We start from the raw sequence: 24,274 nt of genomic DNA on the forward strand, positions 1-24,274 counted from the left end.
ATTTTATTTTTACGCATTCATTTTAATTAAGTCACTTATTTTCTGTGTATTTTAGAAAATCTGACCAAGGGATCACAACTGAAGGAATTATGACATTGGCAAAAAGTGTGTTTATTATTTGTTGTCTTTTAATTATTTTTAGTACTCAATATATTTGGATCAATAATGATCATGGTAGCTGCCATCCTTAAGGGACACTCCATAATTTAAATGAGAAGAACAAAGGGTCTCCTGCCCACTTTGAAACATCGACTGAGTAAGAATGTGATTTGCACTTACAGGAAATGTTGCTAATACTTTACTTGAAAGTAGTAATGACTTCTGGTGATGAATAAGGTGGAATTTATCCCTGCTGGCAATCTGTGGTGGCGATAAGTACATTTTCCACTTCACAGAGGCGCCAGGGATTGAAAAAATGTATTAAAATTTTATTAGCATTAACTGAGTAATATGTCATGACACAGCTGGAAAGTATAGCCATTGTCTTCCAAGACTGAATTACACTGAGTATTACTAAAATTCACAATTTGCTCCTTTCATACTATGCAATATGTGGTCTGGTAGTGAAGTCAGTAGAAAACATCACCTTTCAGTAAGAACAAGCATTAAAAGAAGCAAGGTTTTATGAAGAAATAGTTGGGACCATCTTGACTTGGGATAGAAATCTCTGCACTTCTTTAGTAATTGTGTCCTTCTCAGGTCCTCTCCCTCTTTCCAATTCCTCTTGTTACAAACTAAAGAAACAAAATTTAAAATTAGCAAGAGTAGAAAGGAGAAATAAGACAGAAGAACAAAAAAGATGCCCAACAGCAATGCTTTTTACTGGTTATTATCAAGATACCTATCTATGCACAAGAACTCGTGATTTTCTCCTTTAAAATCTCAGTAACACTTAACTATATGTAATATTACATCAAAAGTTATACCATACAGAGTCAAGGCACATAAAGTTTTGTTAACACAAAACACATTTTACAATGATTTGGTGAATTCCTGAACTTGTTTGGCCAGAAGAGAATGGGCAGAAGTCTCAAAAATTTTGCATGAAGTTTAGACAGCATCTTCATTAACCACACTATGGAAAAAAAGGGAGAAGATGCCTGTGACAAAAAGAATCATTTCTAGAAATACCTGTTCTAGGTTTTACAGGGATTTTTATAATAGAAATTTCACCAATAAACCAAACTGTAAAACATTCACATAAACAAAACATAACAGCTCATCAATAAGTCTACACAAAATGCACTATATCATTACTACACAAGCACAGCTGCATGCACAGATCAGACACCATGTACTCGCAAAGAACAATTCATGTGTCAAAAATCATCCTTTGATGATGAACATTAGATGCTGTCTGTTCAAACATGAGCTGAGACAGCTTGGAAATTTTGGTTTTAAACATTCTGCCCGTTCAGAAATTATTAAACTAGCAGAGAAATTGACATTGTCTAGTTTTTCTCCTTATACTCATGAATTTATAAAGGTATGAAAATACCTTCAGTGTGCACATTTTGCTGAATAGCCACATGTTCTGCAGATAATGAAAACTCTCCTACAGAAATAAAGGACATACTGTAATCTGCAAAATAGCTCTGAGTGAGAAACTTATCAGGAAAAAAATGTTAGTCCTGCAGCAGGTGTTAAACTTAGTTTTGGTCTTCAGATCAGTTTCTATTCCTCCAGCCCCCTAAGCTAATTTCAGATCTCATGATTTTATAAGCACAAACATCAGCAAACGCAAGAAATTTACTGTTCATAACTTGTATTTTTTAAGCATACACTTCAAATTCATAGCTACAAGAATATTTAACAACCGTTTGGGAAAGGAGGTGTCAACAAAACCAAAAACTAACTCCCCCGCAAAAGTTTTACTTGCTCTACACTTTGATTCATCATTTGCATTAAGTTTTATAACTAGTAATACCAACTTCAGTTAAGCTTCAAACGGAGAAGCAGCTTAATACCGACACTCGGAGCAATGGCATCCACTGATAAATGCTTGAGTAAATACAGCTGTATCACTACAGACTGGAAATATTTGGGCTAACGATCACATCAGGCAATAGCATGTGCCACATAGTCAAGAACAACAAAAGGAACAAATGGCATATTTAAGAGGGGCAGAGCTCTCAAATGTATTTGTTAGACAAGTCACATATCCCAACAGAGTAAGCATACTGAAAGGATTCTGAAGCATGTTTGCATGATTTCTACTTCATAATGTTGTTGTCACACAATCGGTGAGTTGAAATAGTACTACTGCACATTTTTTTCTTTCTTTTCTTTGAAAAAAAAAGCTCATTTTCATTTTGACAACAAAGATGCAGACCAAAAACCACGTGGGCGCTGAACCGACACTGACTTCTAAGTCTACAAAAAAATTCGCAACAACAAGACACTGCTTCTGGTAGTTATCCTGAAGGCATCAACTTAATTTATTCTACATAAAGTAAACTGATATGGAAGTTTGAGTAACATACATAAGTAACTCCCCAATAATTACCTTTAGGGAGCAATGCATAAGCCAAGCAACCAAAGGACAATTCAAGTACTTTACCCTGTTTCTGCACACCCCTGCCCAAGGTGGCTGGCAACTTTCCTACTTTAGGAAACTGAACAACCAACCAACATAGCTACAAAAGAATTACACATATGTTTAGGAGAACATACGAGACATGTCTGGTAAGAACCACCAGGAAATGGAAGGTGTATGCTCTGATGTAGGCTTCACTGCAAAGAAAGGGCAATTGTATATTGTCAGATGCCTCAACAGAGACGACTGGCATGATCCAAAGCTCTGTACATTTATTTTCCAGCATGGCTAGTTGAGGTAAATCCCTTGACTGGAGTTTAAAGACTGACCTCAATTATTGGCACAGAAGTAGAAAATTGCTTGTGTCTTACTCAGCTAGGACTTCAGTCTAGTAAGCAATCTCTGTAATGAGAAACTAAATCAGCACTACCTCTTTCTACATTTAAAAAAAAAAAAAAAAGGCAACTTTCTGCAAAGAAGGGAAAAGAGAAAATCAATTAAAATCTACTTATTAAATAGAACTTTGTAGTACAAACTATGACCTAAACTGTCAGAATCAATGTTTTCTCTTAAACTACCTGTCTTCCTTCCTAGGCACTAAGATTCTTGATTGTACTCTCTATACAGAATTACTTCACAAATTATATATTAGCACTGTCCTTTAATTGTTGTAGTATTTGTAAAAATCATACTGAAAAGTGGTAAGACACCCTACATAAAGAAAAAAACACAGAATTTATTATAAATTCCCTTAATTTGACTGTGACACTTTACAGTCAAACTTAATGACTAAGTATTTCAAGAACTTTGCATGAGAAAGCTGAACTAGATAGCAAAGTTCTTAGGTAAGCCACAAACTCTATCAATAATAACCACATTACTACACACATAGGCCACATAGCTATTGGCAAACTTCAAGATCCACTTACAGAGTAGGAAAAATTAGCAGAACGGCAATTATTTAACACATCAGTTTTATGTACAAGTGAAAGTGTAGGAACAATTCTATTTAGAAAATGCAGAAGCACAGCTGACAAATCATCATAATAATTAATTATAATTAATTTATGTTAATAATAAATTAATATAGCCAAGTAAAAGCACAGCAAGTAAGAAGCACTTTTCAAACAAAACACTGGTGTTTGTAGTAAAGCATGCTGCAGGTTAGTAAAATTGGGGAAGTACCTTGCAATCTACAGAGAAACAAAGAATCTGCATTCCTTCCATGGATGCTTTAATATTTAACAAACTACATCTAATGACAGTTGTGTAACCTTGCCAAGTGATCCTGCATGCTTGGAATGATTAGCACTAAACTGTGGGGTATATAAATGAGAAAGAAATCAAAGGTTAGAAGTGTTGATTTATATTAATCTCCAAGTATGAATATTTCTAAAGTTATTACTGCCCAATACAAAAACAAGGCTCTGTATCAGAAATGTAAAAAGAAAATGTATTTTAAAACAACAAAACTTGCTTGAAAATAACTAAACTGTCATGGTAATGCAAAACTAATTCCAACTGGCAGTTATGAATCACAGAATCGTTGGAAGGGACCTTTGGACATCCTCCAGTCCAGTTCTCTGCTACAGCAGGTTCACCTGGAGCAGGTTGCACAGGATCATGTGCAGGCAAGTTTTGAGTATTTCCATAGAAGGAGACTCCACAGGCTCTTTGAGCAGGCTGTTCCAGTGCTGTCACCCTCAAAGGAAAGTTTTTCTTCATATTCAGATGGAACTTCCTGTGTTTCAGTTTGTGCTCATCACCCCTTATCCTGTCCCTGGGCACCAATGAAGAGTCTGACCCCAATCTCTGAATACCTACCCTTAAAGTATTTGCATGCCTTGTTAAGATCCCCTCTTCAATTATCTCTTCTCAAGGATGAACAGGCTCAGCTCTCTCAGCCTTTCCTCATAAGAGACATGCTCCAGTGTCTTCATCATTTCATTAGCCTTCCACTGGACTCATTCCAGGAGCTCCGTGTACTCTTGTACTGAGGAGCCCAGAACCGGACACAGCACTCCAGATGTGCCTCACCAGGGCTGAGTAAAGGGGCAGGATCACCTCTCTTCCCCTGCTGGCAATGCTCTTCCTAATGCTCTCTGCGACACCATTAGCCTTCCTGGCCACAAGAGCACTGCTGGTTCAGGGACCCCAGGACCTTCTCTGCAGAGCTGCTTTCCAGCAGGTCAGCCCCCAACCTGCACTGGTGCCTGGGGTTATTCTTCCGCAGGGGCAGGACCTGCACTTCCTTTTGTTGAACTTTGTCAGATTCCTCTCCACCCAACTCTCCGGCCTGCCCAGGTCCTTCTGAATGGCAGCACAGCCTGCCGGTGTATCTGTCAAATCTAGTTTTGTACCATCAGCAAACTGCTGAGGGTGCACTCTCTCCCTTCATCCAGGTCACTGATGAATAAGTTGAACAAGACTAAATAAATGTAAAGACCATTTATTCACTTACTTGACTAATTGCACTTTAGTGGTGTAGTTCAGAATAACCAAGGGAGGAAAAATTTGCCAGTTCCTAAGCTTTTAAAGAGTGATGAGAAAGAAGTTTCAATTAGAAAGGAGAATCATAGGAAGGAATAAGAGAAAAAAAAATTGTCAATGCTTTTTTGTTGCCTTTTTTCAACAATCGGAGCAATTTTTATGTGTAGCTTTTCTGACACAGCTTTAAGCAATTACTTAGTTAAAAACCCTTTAAAGCATTAACTGAAAGGCATGAAGAATCTACATACCTTGCTTGTGATCCTTGCAAAAAAACAGGTAAAAATAACAATCTCTTTTTGTAGTGTGAAATTTTTTCTCTTTCTCCTGTGTACTCAGAGCAGAGAACTATACATTGCCTTCTCATCACGCAAGCCCTCTGAAAATAAGTTTAATACTGGTTCTTTAAAAGGAAATATTCCTACGTCATTTTCTATACTGGAAACATATTTCTTGACAAATAAAAAATACTGAGTCCTTCTGTTCCAGTTACATTTATTCCCTACACTTAAAAAACATGCTTCAGGCTTTTAGCTGCAGGAGCAAGGAAAACCTTTGCAAAGGAAATCCGCACAAGTCTGCATGGGGCTGCAGCAAAGCAATAGCAGCCCCCTCTGCTGCTCAGAGAAGGAGAAAAATATTAACACACACTTACAAACCACCCTCCACCTACACACACCTCAACTTTTGCCTAATGGCATGTACTGCCTGTACACAAAAAGTAAATCCGCTTCCAAGGATCAGCATTTCTGTAATCATCTTTGATTCCCCCTTATCCCCCTATCCTGCTTTTAGTGTATCAATAATTCTGACAATAAGTGCAGACTTTCACACAGGAGTCCTTTTCACTTCACATATGCACAAAGTACCCAGCGTAATCTGAGGTTTCCTCAGTTTAAAAAATTAATGCTATCTTTCCACACAAAGCCAAAACCCCCTGAAAAAATAAATCCTTCTCATCTCTGTGGCTCTATATACAAGCTTAGACCAGTCACCTTGCAGCAAAAAACTCTGTCCCAGCCTGCACTACTTAAGAATGAAAGCTCTGTATGTGAGCACGGCTTTAGATTTGTTTCAGAACTGAAAAGATGGGTATTTAAGCTCCAAGGGACAAGTTTTCCTGTGGTACAGCCTCTTCCAGCCCACCCAAAGTCAATCCAGCTAATCTCTTGTCTTCCCTCCCTCCACTCTCCCATGTCAATAAACAACAAAGAAAAGGCACTCTTGAACAGCACCATTACTTACACACACGCTCTTGTGACTTACAGCCAAATGGACAGTATGGTACATAGTATGGCAGAGGATGCTGCAGTCAAAGTACACTGGTTTTACATGAAAATTAAACTGCTTCTCAGCCTTTACCATTGTTGTCTGTAATATATGTTATGTATTAAATCTATCCATTAAAAAAATCATCTTATTACCTTTAGTAATGAAGCAAAGCTAAAATATGACAACTGATGAAAGGGTATAAAAGTGTTTTTTGTGGTTGTAGATGCAACTATACACGAATTTTTAATCTTCATTTTAGCTAATCTGTTTTCTGTTTCCTTGGAAGCTCTGGTAACCAACAAAACAAGCACAACTCACAATCCTGCAACAAGCAAACCTGCATCTGAAGAGGAGACTAATTAGTGAAGTAATTGGACGGTTCTGCACGCACGAATGCCTGACCCGTTATGAGAAGTCACCATCACAATCCAAACAGTTAACACAGAAGTAATGTTTCACATCCATATAACCTAATTTGCTAAGTTTTATGACAGCCTCAATAGAAGAAAAAGAAATAAATGCTAAAGTAATAGAGGGTTGTTGCAAAGACTCTTGTTGAACAGTGCCTGTTGTCCAGAAGGATACAGCATCTCACATAAATGGGCTCCACCACTCCTTCAGAAATCCCTCCAGTCAAGCAGAGCAGACAAAAGTGTCTTCTGAAACACCGAACAAGAAAAATGGCTACGCACCAGCTAACAATCTTCTTCCTCTACCTGCTCACTTGGATTTTAAAATTCAGGTCCTTACATTTCACTCCTGTTAGTCAGATATCAAGTAGCTATTTTCCCTAACCATAGAAATCTGTGACAATATTTGCTGGAAATAATGGAGCTAATGCTTTTCATGAATTCATGTGTTTAATTGTTTTTTTAAAGCGATTATTTCCTAACTGAGGTGGGACATTAGAGACATTTAATATTAAAAACATGTAATGTTGAATTTTAGATTAAGAACACCTAATTGAACAAAGTTAGATTTGTAGGAGCTTGCATACAAGTGATCATGACTTTTTTCCCCACAAAACACGTCAAACCCAAACCAGAGATGAATGAACCTGTAAATTACTGTAACAGTTCAGAAACAATTTCTAAGATAACCCAGAAGCCAATGCTCCTCTCAATATGAAAGGCTTGCAGCAGTTCAAGAAACACAACTCATCTTAATGGGAGCCAAAAATGTCAATTAAAACCAAAACATTTAAGTACACTGAAGTCATTAATATTTAAAAACTATGAAACTGGGAGTTACAGGAACAGTTATGCAAACAAAGACAAAAAAAACTGGAACAAGTTAAAGATTATATGTATTATGATCAAAAATATTTTTTAGGAATTAGAACAACCAAAATATTTCAGAAATATCAAATAAACCTAATGATTTACAGAAAAAACACTTGTAAAAGTAAACAAAGTACAACCTGGATAACCCTATGCTGAAACCCAGGTGTCAGTACAAGAGAAAATAATGCACTGGCTGACATAAAATAGGATTAACAGGATTGATGAAATTTTCTTCCACAAAATCATGCCAGTACCGCCTCTGCCATAAACACCACTTTTGATAAACACAAAATATTGCTGGCATGATATATCTGCTAGTACTACAATTTCAAGAGTATGAGCACAGGTAGGCAAACAATTTAAATCTCATGTAAGCAAGAATGTTAATTTACATGAGCTATTTCACAGTGGCAGCAACTACCAGTAATACATTCTTGTCCTTGCATTGCAACAGAATCCCACATGTACAGAGGGATAAAAGGATTTAAGTGCAGTTGCTAAGAAACATGGGATGTAAGTGCATTTGTTTGCTTATGTGGTGGTTAATTGTTACCCAGCAGAATTCAATTAATACAAAATCATCACGGAGCACTGGAAATGGAAATGCCACAAATACAATGCAATCAGTGAAGAATCAGCATCAATAACATGTTTTTGTCTGACTACTATACATATTTACTTAGCTCTCTTGTGCTATTTAGTATTTTTAAAACAGATATGACAACATTTGATAAGACACAGATCAACTGGAGTAAAAACTAACAAACAGTAAAGTATTTAACGTGAGAAATCTCTGGTCACTTTAATACAACTGAGCATCAATTCTCTAGGTACAAAGGACACAGGCCAACCTTATAGAACAGAAAGCTCTCTGAAAAAGGCTTGCATCATATTAGGCAAATCAGTCAAACATGAAATCCCAATGCATGGAATTATTTGGTATATAAATAGGTAAATACATTGCATAAGCAAATTTTAACTGTCCTTGGCACAGTTGCTACTGAGTTTTAATCGCAGTTCTGATATCATAGAATCATTTAGGTTGGAAAAGATCTGAGATCATTAAGTCCAACCATTAATCTAACACTACTACAAGTCAAACACTAAACCATGTCCCTAAGTGCTACATCTACATGTCTTTTAATACCTCCAAGGACAGTAACTCAACCACCTCCCTGGGGAGCCTGTTCCGGCATTTGACAAACCTTTCCCTGAAGGAATGTATCCTAATATCCAATCTAAACCTGGTGCAACTTCAGGCCAATTTCTCTTGTCCTATCACTTGTTACCTGGGAGAAGAGGCTGACCCTCACCTGGCTACGCCCTTCTTTCAGGTATTTGTAGAGAGTGATAAGGTCAATCCTGAGCCTCCTTTTCTCCAGGCTAAACAACTCCAGCTCTCTCAGCTGCTCCTCACAGGACTTGTGCTCCAGAACCTTCACCAACCTCACTGCCCTTCTCTGGACATGCTCCAGCCCCTCAATGTCTGTCTTGTAGTGAGGGGCCCAGAACTGAACACAGCACTTGAGGTGTGGCCTCACCAGTGCCGAGTACAGAGGGACAGTCACTGCCCTGGTGCTGCTGGCCACTCTAGTGCTGATACAAGCCAGGATGCCATTGGCCTTCTTGGCCACCTGGGCACACACTGGCTTATGTTCAGCTGCTCTTTACCAGCACTCCCAGGTCCTTTTCTGCTGGGCAGCTTTCCAGCCACTTTGCCTATGCCTGTAGCACTGAATGTGGCAGATGTGAGCCAAGAGCAGGATCCGGCACTTGGCCTTGTCGAACCTCACACAATTGGCCTTGGCCCATCTATCCAGCCTGTCCAGACCCCTCTGTGGAGCCTTCCTGCCCTCCAGCAGATCAACACTCCCACCCAACTTGATGTCACCTGCAAACTGACTGAGGGTGCACTTGATCCCCTCATTCAGATTGTTGATCAAGATACAAAGATATCTGCAATTCAGGACAAATGCTCCCATATCAAAGTGCTCAGGGAAGTTTTGTTCGCAACAAGAACAAAAAACAGAAAAGTATGCCCAATGGATATATTTGCCTTATTATTTACTTTTAAGAGATCTTCCAGGGAAGAACTTGATTTCTTAACATATGCGGATAAAAAACCAAATTTGTTAAACAGCTCTTCAATACAACATGAAAATAAAACGAAATTGTAATGGTCAAAAAAAGTCAGATGACAGGAAGAAGGCAGAGCAGAGTAAAGGTGAAGAAGTTTAAACACTGATGATAACTAACAAACTATTAAACTAGGCTTGAGGGACTTGCCTTGCTGCACAGTTTCCTGTTTGCAAACAGTGACATTTTTCTAAAAATAAGCTTTAGCTTGCACTGAAGTCAATACAGAGCAGCCTAATATTTTATGCAGGAAATCATGAAGGTAACCACAAGGATCTTTCTGGATTCCCTTGTGGTGTTGGTGAATGCAACGAAGTCTCTCCTGAACCACTGTCCTTCTCATTTCAAGTGCCCATGCCCATTAGTCATAACATTTTCACAATATTATGGCAGCAATTAAATCAGTTATTTGCACAGAACAGTAGTGTGAGGCAAGTATTTTACGTATTTTTATATATTTATGTATGTATTATATAAACATTATATAAAACGTAAGTATCTATAAAAATTCTTTTTATATAAATACAATGGGATTTATGCTTCTGATGAAATTTATCAGGTAGAACACAGCGAGCTTGCTGCTACTAAGGTGACAGGCAGCAAACCCAAGCAGGGTGCACTGTAGTGTTATGTGGGAAATATGATATTTCCTCCCTTAGCCACACACAAGTCTGCAGGTCAACAAGCAAAAACAAAGTCCAATTAAAGAGAAACTTTATTTAGTTTATGAGGAAAAGAAGACAAAGTAGAAGGACAAAGAACAGAGATATTAAAAAGCTAAGATGAGTTGCACAACAGCACCTGCAGAAGTAGCAGTTGGTATTTTGTCCAATCTCACTATTATCTCTTGGTATTTGATAGTGGTGAAAGTGTGCTGCCCATATGTAGAAGCAGAGCAAACTGTGTTGCATCAGGAATGCATGCCTTTGAGGAGACAGGTTTACATCTGACACACAAACATGAAGTAGGGCATTCAGCCATCACTCCCTATAATGGTGCCACAAAGCAAGTTTCACAGAGTACAGCACACAGCAAGGTAATTCAGCGAGAGTTATGAGAACTGTACTCGACTACTAATGCTGAGAAACACGTCTGAAAAGCTAAAAATAAGTTCACCAGGTTCAAGTTCCTAGGATGAGTCTATCTTCAACAGGTAGAAGCAGAAATTACATGTAAATACAGCTGACAAATGTGCTAACACTCCTTTTTTTATCAAAAGCAGCATATTAATTAGTCATGCTTATTTTTGCTCTGGTAATTCACTCATGCTCACACAGATGTATTTCCACAACACTTTGTAACATAGAATGTTCTCCTGTGGTTAAATGTTGGTTTATTAATGAATTGGTAACATTAATGTTGCATGTTGTCAGTTTTTATGTGTAGCCATTGTGCTGAGCAGTGCCAGCTCAAGCAGCTTTCTAACCTGTGCTGATACTTCAGGTACACAGTTGAAACTTACTAAAACAGACCTGCACTATGAAAAAATTCCCAGATATGGTTTGCTACCTGAGTCCCCAACAATTCTTGCAGAGGCACAGCCTGAGGACAGAGCACAGACAAAAATGGCCAGCCCTGCATTGAATATGCAGAGCAACTATCAGACCACACAGAAATTTTGCATCTGTACAAAGATATTTCAGACAGCTTCCTTCAGGCTAAAATGGCTTGTTTCAGTTCATGTCAAATACATCTCAACAAAAGAAAGAAAAAGCTACATTCATTATTGAAGTCAATAAAAAAAACTTCAGAACTGACCACTGAAAATTACGCTCCGCTCTGCCTCTACATAATTTGAGTATAGTTACTTACAAAGCACTTCAACAAGTTTCCAACTCAGAGACTTAAAAACACATTTTTGAGCATAAAAATTTCCTCCATTAAATATTGTCCATACTGGATGCAAGTTATTATATGATACTAAGTAAGTCACACTAATCCAGGAAAACTAATGCATTGAAATAAAACCAAGAATTTCAGTTGTAAAATCCAATTCAATTATATGAAATATGACAGTATTTCACTCCAAATTAGAAAGAACATACTTCAGTACCTTGAAGACTAGAACTATAAATATAAAATTATATAAAAAACTCATGTGAAAAATTACAACTTTTCAAAAAGCAAAGATTTTAGCTGAGATACTTTAAGCATGGGAGTGAATTGCATACTGTTGTTACTAACAAAAACATCATTGCAGATTCCAAAAGCAAATGTTCATCCTATATACCTGTTCAGGTGCATCTTCAAGACTGATTATCCATCTCTATAAATTTATGTTCATACTCAACCTGTTAACTTATGTTAAATGACTGGTTTTTGTGGTTTTGTTTTACATCAGGTTTTAATTACATTTTTAAGTAAAATTTAAAAGGTTTTGTTTTTTGAAAGGTGAGGGGAGGCTAGGTGTTCTATTAACAATTAATGAGTAAGAAAAAGAAATTAGTATATAGGCTTAGGAACAACATTCTTCCAGAAGAAGGCCTGCTTCTCTTTCTTACTAGTCAATAACACTGCTTTCATTGTTTTTCTGCTCCTAAGAGTTAACAGAATTCCTCCTTCCCAAAGAATTCGGAAAATACAGTGAAGTATGAATGCGCACTGCAGGCAATAACCCAATAACTTTCTTTAATCTAAAACATTAGGTGATATAAGTAGAAATAAAGATGAAGATTAATTTCCATATTCTTACTGCAAATCTGAAGCAATGACCAGCACACGGGTTCAAGGTCCTCACAAGCAGGATAACATAAGACATTATGTAACGATTTTCTAACTGAATGACTGGCTATCACACTTTCTTTAACCAGTATTTTGTCAAGGAACCCAGCAGGCCAGCAGGAAGACCTTCATGTTTCTATAATATTCCACCCTACTTTTTCATGACAATGTTTTAACCGAGATGAAATCAGATCTTGTCTAAGATCTTTTCAGATCTCGTCTGAGAACATAACACATGTACAATTGCTTACCTTTCCTTCTTGCCCACTTGGAGAAGGAAAATATCATAAATAATGCCAGGAAGGTCTTAAGTAAAAATATTTATAAAGAAACATCTTGGTATTTTGACTGTAGTCATCAGAACACTATTCCTTAAAATATACAGTAGTATTTGCTCATGTCAAATGCATGCAAATATTTTGAATATTAACAGCTAAAATAGCATAGTTTTTGTGGAGTGCATAAATTCTTCATCGTAAACTCTTTAGGAAATAAAATCTTTGCTTCATTGTAAAACTTTAGTTTATGCTAAATATGCCATTTTATTTCCAAAATCCGAAGTTAATGAGGATTAAGAGCACAAAAAAATGTAGCTTCTCACCTTTGTCTTCATGTAGAATGGTGATGACTGGTGAATGGGCAAGTCCATGAGGCTATTGGAATTTGTGACACTATTACTGTTAGCATGTTCATCTTCTCTACTGCTGTCATCAGACTGATCAAAATCATCACTGTCCTGGTCCATTTCCTCCTCCTCTTCCACCTCCTCCTCTTGATCACCAGCATGTTCATCATCATCTTCTTCTTGGTTACAAGTAGAATCTTCATCCACTGTAATAAGTCTATTATTATTTTCTTCTAACTGTTCCTGCTGAGACTCATGCCTGCCATCAAATCCAGGTTCTTCTCCTCCTATCTCCCCATTCCTCCCAATGTGCTGCTCCTCTTGTTGTCGTCTTTGCTGCTGCTCCTCCTCTTCTACGACCCGATTCATCTGCTCCTCATCTACTTGGCTTGAGGAAGCATTACCTCGAAGAGATCCACCAGTTCGCCGCCTCTTGCTGCCCACAGAGAGCAGTTCCTGATTCATTTCCAAAAGCCAGCTTGCTACTTCTTGGACCTTGGCTAGGCTATCTGAAGATGCAAATGCCTTCACATTCTAAGGAGATAAAGAAAAAGCAGAAAATTACAAAAGTTATATTTTTTTATTAGATAAAGCAGTAAGACCCTATTTCACTGTATTATTCCTAGCAACTAAAAACTTCCAGGAAACAAGGAATAATTTCTACTCGACACACAACTAGAAAAACCCAAATAAACTGCAGGCAACTTTCTAGCAAGAGCATTATTTGTTCTGTCAAACTGTCTGATCATGGTCTCTTTAAGCACCAGATTCTGCAAAATTCAGAAGAACTAGTTGCCCTCCTAGAGAATCCACAAGAACCATTAACATTCATGCTAACAGAAGATACAAGTATGCAATACTACTTGCAAAAAATTGGACATGGATCATTTCAAACAGCATTTATTTTCCCTCTCATTTGATTACAGACTTTGTATATTATTCACAAACTGCTATTGGTCTTATGCCTTAAGAGAAGCATATTATCAGATATAATTGAAAGCTTCATTTCTTGTTATTCTAATTTCCTTTTAGATTAATAAAGGAGAGAACACCCATTAAAGAATACAGCTTTATCACTGCCAAGTCTTAAGTTGGCCAGAGAGATGCCCAGTGGTCAAAAGCAGACATCACTAGGCAGCCTGTACGGCCCAGAAATGGCATATACCTCACCAGGAAAAAAAATCACTGTTAGCAGTAAAGTTCTCCAAAGTCTAAGAAGCTACAATAATTGTTAAATGAGTCTCTGAGATGTTAAAAAAGGCCAAAATTAGGTGCATAGTAATAAAAACTGAAAAATACTAACGTAATTTCCAAATTATTCATGCATTCAACTACCCACGTGCATCCAAGCAATATATAAGTACAGACGGCTAGAACACAGACTAATTCATTATTAAATTTGGTATCAGATTTCCAGCTATACAGCCTTTGAGGCTGGCACATCCAGACTCTGGTTTCCCTAGATTCCAGCAATGTTTTCAGTAGGTCAAGTCAGACACAACTCAGCAAGTAGTCAGATCCACAGGCTATGAAAGCAGTACATGAGAACATGTGCAGAGAGAAATTAGCTTAGAGCCACTGTCCTCGGGGGGCCCACAGCCCACACACACCACACACTCAGCAGGCTACACTGTGAGAGAGAGATTTGGAAAGCACAACACCACAAATGCTGGAAGGGAGCACAACTTCTGAGTATCCTTGGAGTAGGAGCAGTAAAGGACATTTCCATGAGCACAGGACAATAATCTCTGAACCTCGACCACCACCAGCATCACCCCCTCCTTTCTCTTAAGTCATCTATCTCTTACAGTTTAATTTTTTTTTTTTCAAAACACAAAACCTAGGGCCTCGGATGATGGAACAGATAAACCCCAACTTTTTTCCATTCACCTTATTGGTGACGAGGGAAAAAAGTACCAGAAACCATAGCTCTACTGTAATTTTCAGTGTGCTGTACTATAAAAGCCACAGAAACACATTTACAGATGTTTTTCAGCTCCTTCTCTGAGGAGGATTCGTAGCTGAGATTTTGCACTTCTCTGCACCCATCTTCCTCAGGGAAACACTACTTACATCCCAAAGACAGGGTTCTCAAGTTTCCACGTATCTACCCAGGTGAAGATTCCCCCAAATAAAACCTTATAAGATCAATCACTGAAATATGTGTTCAAAGAAAGTATCCATTAAGTTCCAGTCAGTGAATGAGAAGCTAACACTAAAAGACAGTTAAGCTCCACACATTCAATGGAAGGAAACAGACTCTGTGCTGACGCTTGATTTTTCCATGGATAAAAAGCTTTAGGACACTTGGGTGCACATGACCCAAAACAGAAGCTAACGTCTCTGTTTTTATATTCAAGTGGTATCAAAAACAAATGTGTGTATTTTTCTATGTACAGTAAGGAGCACTTGAGAAAGATGCCATGAAGAGTACGCTTTCAGAGAAATGTTTTCACTTAACAGTTTTCCCCAAAGCTCAGAAACCTTAGCATGTGGGAGTGATGTTTAATAACATTTCATCAAAAGACAAGTTTGGTTGCACACATAATCTGATGTTATTAGAACTTATGTATCAGGCTTGCTACACACATTGGGTGTTATGAACAAAACAATACTACATCTTATTTTCTCAACTTGGAAATTTGAAGCACTAAGTAATGTAAAAATCTGTAGTAAAAAAAAAGCAAAAAAAAAGCTGAAGATGTTTACGTCTTCACAATCTAGCAATTCCAGTTTCCACTACAAATGTTTCTCTAAGTAGCCATGAGTGCAGCTTAGAAGTTTAATTGCATTTTTTCAGTATCAGCAGCATTATATATGCAATTATTGGTTTAGTATGTACTTGATAAAACTGCAAATGCTGCATTTGTTTCAATAATTTAATACATACTTTCAATTTGTATCTGTAAGCAATGAACATAAAAGGTCAGCTTTGAAACATTAATCAAATGCGAGAATCCGCTAAATGTTTAAGTGACAAAAATATCAGTGTTGTTACTGTTATTATACCCAAATAAAATTCCAGCCAATTAAAAATGTACACTAGTAGTATCATATATTTTTAATTATTCCTACATTTTTGAGTGACCATCAGTTCATGAAATTAGCTTTAGTCATTAGTGGTTTCCATTTTACTCTGCATCTGCACGAATAAACTCAACTTGTTTTTTCAAGAAGCCTGTAAAATACATTATCAAAATTTAATTACAAGCAGTGCTACATCAGAAATCATCAGTATGCAGAGAGGTGATGCATTTGCTAAAGAACAGATGGATGTACATTATCTGAGAGATTTGAAACATTGAAGCTGCCTTCTGTCATGTAAGTGCTTTCAGAATTAACTACTGTCAGCTAATACACAAGACACAATAATTTCCATATATAAGGTAGATAAGGAATAAGAAAGGATTATTATTTTGCTGGACAAAGTGTATTTACAAATCAGCTTCCAGAGAACTGAAATGATGTGTTTTCAGCTGATACAGTGTCTCCTTCATTTATACAGTCAGAGACTAAAATGACTCAAACCAGCAAAAATTCAGAAGAACCCCTGAGGAAAACCACTGTTTTTCCTACCTGCCTCAGATCACATAGATTTTTTTTTCAGACAGACACCAAAACATTGCAGTGCAAGACTTTGCATAAACATGAAAAACTCATTAAACTTGGTCAATGAATCTAAGTTGGCAATTCCCAGGTAAGTTTCTTAACACTTGCATTGCATGGGAAAACAAAATGCAAGAGACCCCTATGGAAAATGGAAGTCTCCAGACTCACCCAACAGTAAACTCAGAGCTGATGAAGGCATCCCACACTTCTATTGAAGACTGCATGCAGCCCCCACCTCTATTGAATATTAAATGCTGTTTAAGCATAATTCTTCAGCTTCATCCATTATATTTTCACAGAAGGTAGATTATAAAAATAAATATGAACAACAGTTGCTCAAAACAAGAAATGTCAAGCAATACTAGAAGACTATAGGGAAAACTACTCAGGGTTATCTGCCACAACAGGTTGCATTCTGTACTGAGAGGATGACCACTTCACTTCCTGCTTTACTGCTGAAACATCTCTATCCTGCTAATACAGATACAAAAGTCGTTAAATATTTTTAACCTACAAACCCACTAACTATGGGAAAATGAAATTTCTATCAGTACTGCTTGTTTTTATTACTCCTTTTTTATCACTTGAAACTGCAAGGAATAAAGGAAATAAGGTGGATGTAGAGAGGTGGAGGTTGGGGAGTGGTGGGATTTGTTTTTTAACAAAATATAACAAATTGTGAAAAGGTTTTAAAGAATTAACTTGGAAATTAATATATCAGACTAACTTGGATATTAACCTAAGTATCATGACAGCATTTCGTGAAAAGACAGAATAGCTACAGACACAACATGGTTTATGCACAGTGAATGCTGCTAGAACAAATCTTTTGAGATTACAGATTTAGTGGACAAAGACAATTGCACTAACACATAAACTTCTGTAGATATTTGACTAAATCGTAGCACTGTAGTGTATCTGAGCTTTTTATTGTGTTATTTAACTGTGCAATACTGAATTGACGTAAAAGCAAAAAAGGAACATCCCACCCAAGCTAAGGATCTCCTCAGGTTTCATTTCAACATCCAAATCTACCTTCTGAAAAGAAGTATGAGACCCCTACAAGCACACTCTGCCCAAGACCGACACTGGTGCATTGGTCCTCACGAGCAATCAGCACAGTGCTGTAGGGGCAGATGTGCAAAGCTGAGACACAGCACCCACAGGATACCGGCTCTGGGAAGGGGAAATGACTTATTCCCAGAGCTGCTTGGACATCCCAAGCCTAAAATGACCCTCACAGTTGGAGCACACCTTCTGCTTTAGTTTCACCCAGAAGGTGCTTTGGGACAGCTGTGCTTCAACTCATTCTACTGGAGAGCAGGTGTGGACAATCAGGAACCAGACTTTAAAAAGTGCACTTGATCCAAACCCAAACTACCACACAAAGTGCAAATACATCTCACAAGCCAGGCTATCTAAGGCCTGCTAAGCCCGTTTGAAAAACCCCTTGCATACAAAGGGGATTTACATGCAGCATCAAGCAAGCACAAATAAGTAACACAGTTAATACTGAGACTGTGAACCGTGTTTTACTAAAGAAAAATATATATTTGAGTATGGCCATGCTAGCTAATGTTGCAAAACACTATGAGCAAGACACGTACATGATGTATTAAAGAAAACAGTTAATTTATTGGTCTGATTACTGGCTACACAGTTTTATATATGGGAAAGATTTTGAACAATAGCAAAGTAACAAACCTGTGTTGGATACATTGCACAGATGAAGAAAATAAAAAACCTTCTGTATTTCATCAGCACATACGTTGATTAGAGCAAGACTGAAACACTAATTTTCAGTAGCTTTTCTTCAAAATAAAATACATCATTAACAATGTATCTCATTCTACAAGCATGCATGCTTCTTCTAAGAATGATAAATTACTTCTTCCAAACATATACATACCTCAAATCTCTCAGTCAACTCCATTATTCACAGCTCCAAGCTCCAGAACAAAATAGCAGCTAAAATGATTCCCTGCTACTACCTTACTATTAACCTCCAAGCAAAGCTCTGCCAACACTTAATAGAATAGCATGTGCAATGTTTCTGTTGTATTAGAAATTATCCTGCTCCTTTTTCACTATCTCAATATACTTTAACAATCAATAGTTTATTCAGTGCAAAGTGGCCAATGCAACAAACACTAAATGAAAGTGCTCCTCTAATTACTTACTTATGTCAAACATAAATCTGACAGCACACAAAAGAATAGATTTAGTATTCATTAAATTTAAAAAATACCACAATTAACATTTCCTGCTTAAATTTAATTAAGTCCAGCTGTATTTAATCTTCTTTTGCAGCCAGTTTTAATTATCTCCCTCTCCACTGAAATTCAGGCCCAACTTTCCATATACCTGCTGAAGCTTTTCATCAAGTCCTGGCGTCCTGACCTCTCCTCCTGAATGTTTCTGAACAAAGACACTTCCAGGTTTCCCACCACATATGGTCTACTGTAAGATGTCTCTGCCTCCTGTTCACCTGCTTCTATTTAACCTCACAATCCTATTTCAACAGACTTTACCCCTTCTCTCCCTATTTCACCATCCAACTTAGTTTTTTCCTCCCAGGACTGCCTCTGAAAATGGCTCCCTCTCTAATCCCAGGCCTCAATTTCCCAATCCCCTTTAGCCTCCAGTGCTACTTTACAGTCTCAGACACTTTGCTTCATTCCGATCCGTTCCCCACAGAAAACAAAGAGATTTAAAAGAGAGACAATATCTGATAATACATTTGACAGAGCCACATCCCTGGCTATCAGAGGACAACTACACAGAAACCATTAAAAACAACATTTTGCTTTAACTCTGGGCATGAAAGACCTATCACGTAATCCTACCCTCTTCTGGCACAAATACATTAAGTATTTAACATGGGATAAAATATGAAATAGTACACAAAACCCACTAGAGAATAAGAATACAAAAAGCAGTTTAGAAAACAAGTAAATGCTACAAGAATTTACATATATTTAGCAGTATTTAGGCTAAGTGGCTCAGTAAGGAAATACCAGAGGTAGAAGAGAGATGAATAGACCTTTCTTGAGCAAGAGTTTAGAAGAAACAGTCTGAGCTACAAGCAGTCACATTCTTTAGATTATGATAGAGTGTGTATGATCATACAACCGCATACAAGGTTCAGGCACACACAAACACAGAACCTGGATGTGTTAGAGCTCATAAGGATTCCACAGATTCTCTTTGCAATAGCAAGAGAAGCATCAAATCTTAACGCTTTAAACCAAAGGCCTTTTCTTCCCTCTTTGTGCATTCTCAAAACAAGGGCTGCTCTGGCTAAAAGAGGGGATAATCTGAGTTGAAGTTGTAGCAGTTTTTAATGCTCTAGCACAAAGAACCACACTATAAAATGTACTAATAGAGGCTTGATGTCCAAATTAAAGCAATCAACATATAAGAGGAAGAGAGAAACTAGGGGATTTTTTTTTCTGCCAACACTTGTTTGTAAGTAACTCATGACCTTAATTCTTGTATTTGAAGTGTTTCCGAACCTCCTTGCATTTTCCTTGCTTCAAAAAGAAGAATACCATAGCAAATAATCAGTGAATAATGTCTTACAGAAGTTATGATTTTACCTTAAAATTTGACACATGAGAAAATGAGAATTACTGTGTAATGCTGTGGCAAGGATGGGGTGGAGGTAAGAGGGAAATGTGAAAGTGACCCATGAAGAAATTGTTGAAAGCCTCCATCACACAGTAATAAGAAAACTGCACTTAAAAAAACCCCAACAAAATTCTAAGTCCCTTTCCTCAAAGCCATATCCCAACTGAGAAGTTATTAATACACCAGTACAGTGTTATTGTAGAAGTCGGGAGCTCAAGTCACTCTATCAAGAACACTGTTCACACTTCTTAGCTCCCTGAAAGTCAAGACAAACAATAAAAGTCCAAAAGTTACTCTTTAATTTAAATTCTGTGTTGCTATGTTCTTATCAAGAACATTGAATGGATATAATCTAGAATAAAATCACTTGCATTCCTTAAAAGATATAATGGGAGGCAACAATCCACAGTAGGAGGAGACCTGTATTATGACTAATCTTACTGTGTTCATATAAACAATTATGTTATTTTCAGTATTTATATTAGTAATGACTGTTATGAAGAAGACGACTGGTTTGTCTTTTCACTAACAACTCTTAAAAGAAGAAGGATTAAGCTGCAAAATCTGACAAGTTAACTATCATGTGGAACTAATGAAAGGCTTCTCTCCCCTTTTCCTCAGAAAAGGAAAAGCTGAAAAAAAGCCTTGAATTATTTAAAGGGTGCCAAGTTTTCCAGCAACTACTAAAAACAAAACAGGCAAGTCCTCCATATAATCCTGCATGCTGCCACTCAATATCAAGCAGTGATTATTTTTCCATTGAAAGGACCTCTGAGGTATAAAAGCTAAGCACACAATTTTCAATTGTCTTAACCTTTCCACTTTGACAACTGTACCATTATTTGGGTTCTTATATTAAAATTTTTATCTCTCCAAATGAAAAATTCTTACCTCGAATACTAATGAATACCTGCTTATTGTTTTGCCCATGAATTAGATTACTACAAGAAGCCTGCACTACTACTGCTAAAGATCCAGCACAAGCATCCTTGTTTGCTCAATTTAGAACAGAAAGTTAATATTTCAGCCTCGTGTAAACTATGGTTTCTGTGCATACTAACAAGGCAGAGTTTCTTGCCAAAAGCAAACATTAGATCATACTTATAACAACATAAACAGAGTATCTTTAGCTACATTACTTGAGAAGCAAGTGGGCTGAAGAATTCTCAGTTTAGAAAACCAGGCAGGCAGTTTCTCATACGCCTTTCAAATTTGAAGATGCTGTTGTATAGCTACTTACCAAAGGCCAGAAGTGTACCAACAGAATCATCCCAACTCTTCATGATAGATACACATGTAACAAAGAATTTCTCTACAAAAAAGGATCACAAATCCTCTTACAGTACAAAAGGAGACTAAGTACTCCTTAAAACTTAACAGGTTTGGATAATTTTAGGTTTGAATTCAACCTTCTTTTCAAAAAGTAAGTAAACGAAGTTTGTGGCAGCTGTGAGGGCTTTCCAAGCTGGCCCAACATCTCCACAGTACTATGCATTCTGTTCTACTTTCATATGCCTTTCTGCCCCCAGACCAGACCACCTATATTCCCTGTGAGTCAGTTTTACAGCATCATCAACACCACTGCATACAAGGACCTTCCCAGCTGCCCACACCAACAACTGCTTATGATAGTTTTATACTGCTCACGGCCTTTCATCCATAGGAAATTAGTCTGAGGAGCAATGAGGATGACTCTGCTAGTATAGCTTTCTAGTAGAGAACTTCAGTTAAGCTGTGCTGGAGTGTTACTGTGTTGTGGAAAAGCTCTTCTGAATTAACACACATTAAGCCATAGGTACCAGCACATGGAACCAGAAACCTCAATGATGAAGTCCATTCTATGTGAACAGGTAATGTGATTACTATGCAGAAACAACTCCATTCTTCCCAACTGCCTAGGTGAACATGGATTTGATCCAATAGACAAGAAGCAAGATCCAATCACTAAGTGTTGAAATGAGAAAAATACAAATGGAATTAACTATGAGGATAATTACTCACTGTAATAGTTCACTAGGAAGACAGTAAATTCATCACCGCTTTAAGTCTTAAATTAGAAATATACTCCATCTTAGTTTAACACATACATTCAACAACTGCAGAACATGCAGCACAAGTGCAGCTACCAGAGCATGGTGAGCTGCCTGCCTCTCCCTGAGCATATACACAAATGAGAGCTGTTGTCACCTCCTCTCTGCTGCCACACTGACACAGAGGCAAAACGTATTACCAAACTGCTGATTAAACCCTGCCTGGTTTCAGTGCAGACTTATTTCCCAACTACTAGGCTTAACACAAAGGCTAGTGTCGTATGGCCAATACAGCCTTAACATAAATTTTTCTTCAGCATCCATAACATTGCTGAATGTGGCCCTAGGGCTGGGATGCATTTCCAGTGAGAAAACCTTAGCAGTACAGTATGCTGAACCACTTTACATATCCATTCACACAGACTATTACCCCTCCTGGTGCTTCTTTGCGAAGCTGCATCGTAAGAGCGATACATGAATAACTTCCAAGCAGAGCTGCTCATTATTAATGCAAACTATTCGGAAGGCAAAAGCAAAACAGCATTTGGCAGCAAGACCACTGCCATTAAGACATTTGCCTGCAAACCTCAAAGTGATTTCTGAAGTACCCAACTGACTTCTCTGTCTCGGTTTCTTTCCTGTCCACTAATCATAAAAGTAATTTTGGGTGCATTTCCTGAAATTATAGGTTTTGCTAATAGTGAGTTGCAATTTTACCAGATGGCTGGCGTCCACTTCTAGCAAAATGGTAGCATGATTTCTTGCACTAAAACTACAATTCAAATGCTGCTGAAATGCAGCACAAACAAGCAGACACACAGAAGAGCAGAGACATCAAAAAACCAAAAAAAGTCATTTAGAACACAGGGCACAAAAGATGGACCAAAAAAGGTCATCTTTAACTGAAGTGGGCTAACAGACCTTGAGAACAAATAGCAGCTAAATTTAGTTGAATTTAAAATTAATTTAGTTACATGGAAACAGGAGGAAGGGCAGGAAATTAACACCAAGTACCAAATTGTCCCCTACCTCAGAGCTGTTTGAGAAAAGAGTTCTCTAATGTGGAACAACATACAAACAGATGGGAACATATATACCCTTCAGACTGAAAAGCATTCCAGTGGTTAAAAAAGATGATGATAGCAGGATTAAAGCTGAGAAAAGTGAGAATCAAGAACTGTGACTACTATTAAAGAACGTTTTTCTTTGAGTGATTAAAACCAGTTGAAGTAAATATTCCTTCTTCAAGCAGCTCTTATACCACCTCTAATAAGCAAGAATAATCAACTCCCTTTACACCCAAGAAGCTTCAATGCACAGAACAGCATTTTCAAGCCTGTTATAGTAATGACTAACGAAGTAAAGGAGAAGCAATGCAGGTTATGCCATGAGAAGTCCAATCTCACTATTCTGTTCAGTTGCAGGCTTCTGCGTCAGACTAACTTCCTAAAAATTATTATAAGGTTATGGTAAAAATTAAGAATATTCTATCAAGACTAAATAGCCACCCCTCAATTTGAACTCTACAATTTTTTACATTATTCTAAGCATACAAGATGATGAGAAACAAGAGAAGAAGAATTAAACCCCCAAGTCTTTCCAAGTTATCAACAACAAATTTTACCTCAAGATCCACAATGGACAATGCTTATTCCAGGCTACTGCCCAATTTTTTTATTTTAATTTCCTGTTTTCAATTGCCCATTCTTTAAAAAAAGTCTGAAGGACAAGGCCAACAATATCCTGGGTGCATTAGGAAGAGCATTGCCAGCAGGGGAAGGGAGGTGATCCTGCCCCTCTACTCAGCCCTGGTGAGGCCACCTGCAGTGTTGTGTCCAGTTCTGGACAAGAGACATGGAGCTCCTGGAATGAATCCAGTGGAGGGGAACAAAGATGGTGAAGGGACTGGAGCATCTCTGAGGAAAGGCTGAGGGAGCTGGGCCTG

General features: G+C 37.6%; 1 protein-coding gene across 1 annotated transcript in view; it reads right to left on the reverse strand.

Moving 5' to 3' along the window:
• The window catches only part of FBXW7 (F-box and WD repeat domain containing 7), a 103,740-nt gene extending 90,146 nt beyond the window's left edge, over nt 1-13,594 (reverse strand). The window contains 1 exon segment of the mRNA XM_032108732.1: nt 13,037-13,594. Coding sequence (XP_031964623.1) covers nt 13,037-13,525 — 489 coding nt within the window. The 5' untranslated portion in view covers nt 13,526-13,594.
• Between the last annotated feature and the right edge of the window lie 10,680 nt (nt 13,595-24,274).

This window comes from Corvus moneduloides, chromosome 5 (assembly GCF_009650955.1).
Source record: "Corvus moneduloides isolate bCorMon1 chromosome 5, bCorMon1.pri, whole genome shotgun sequence".
In the NCBI taxonomy this organism is placed as follows: Eukaryota; Metazoa; Chordata; class Aves; order Passeriformes; family Corvidae; genus Corvus; species Corvus moneduloides.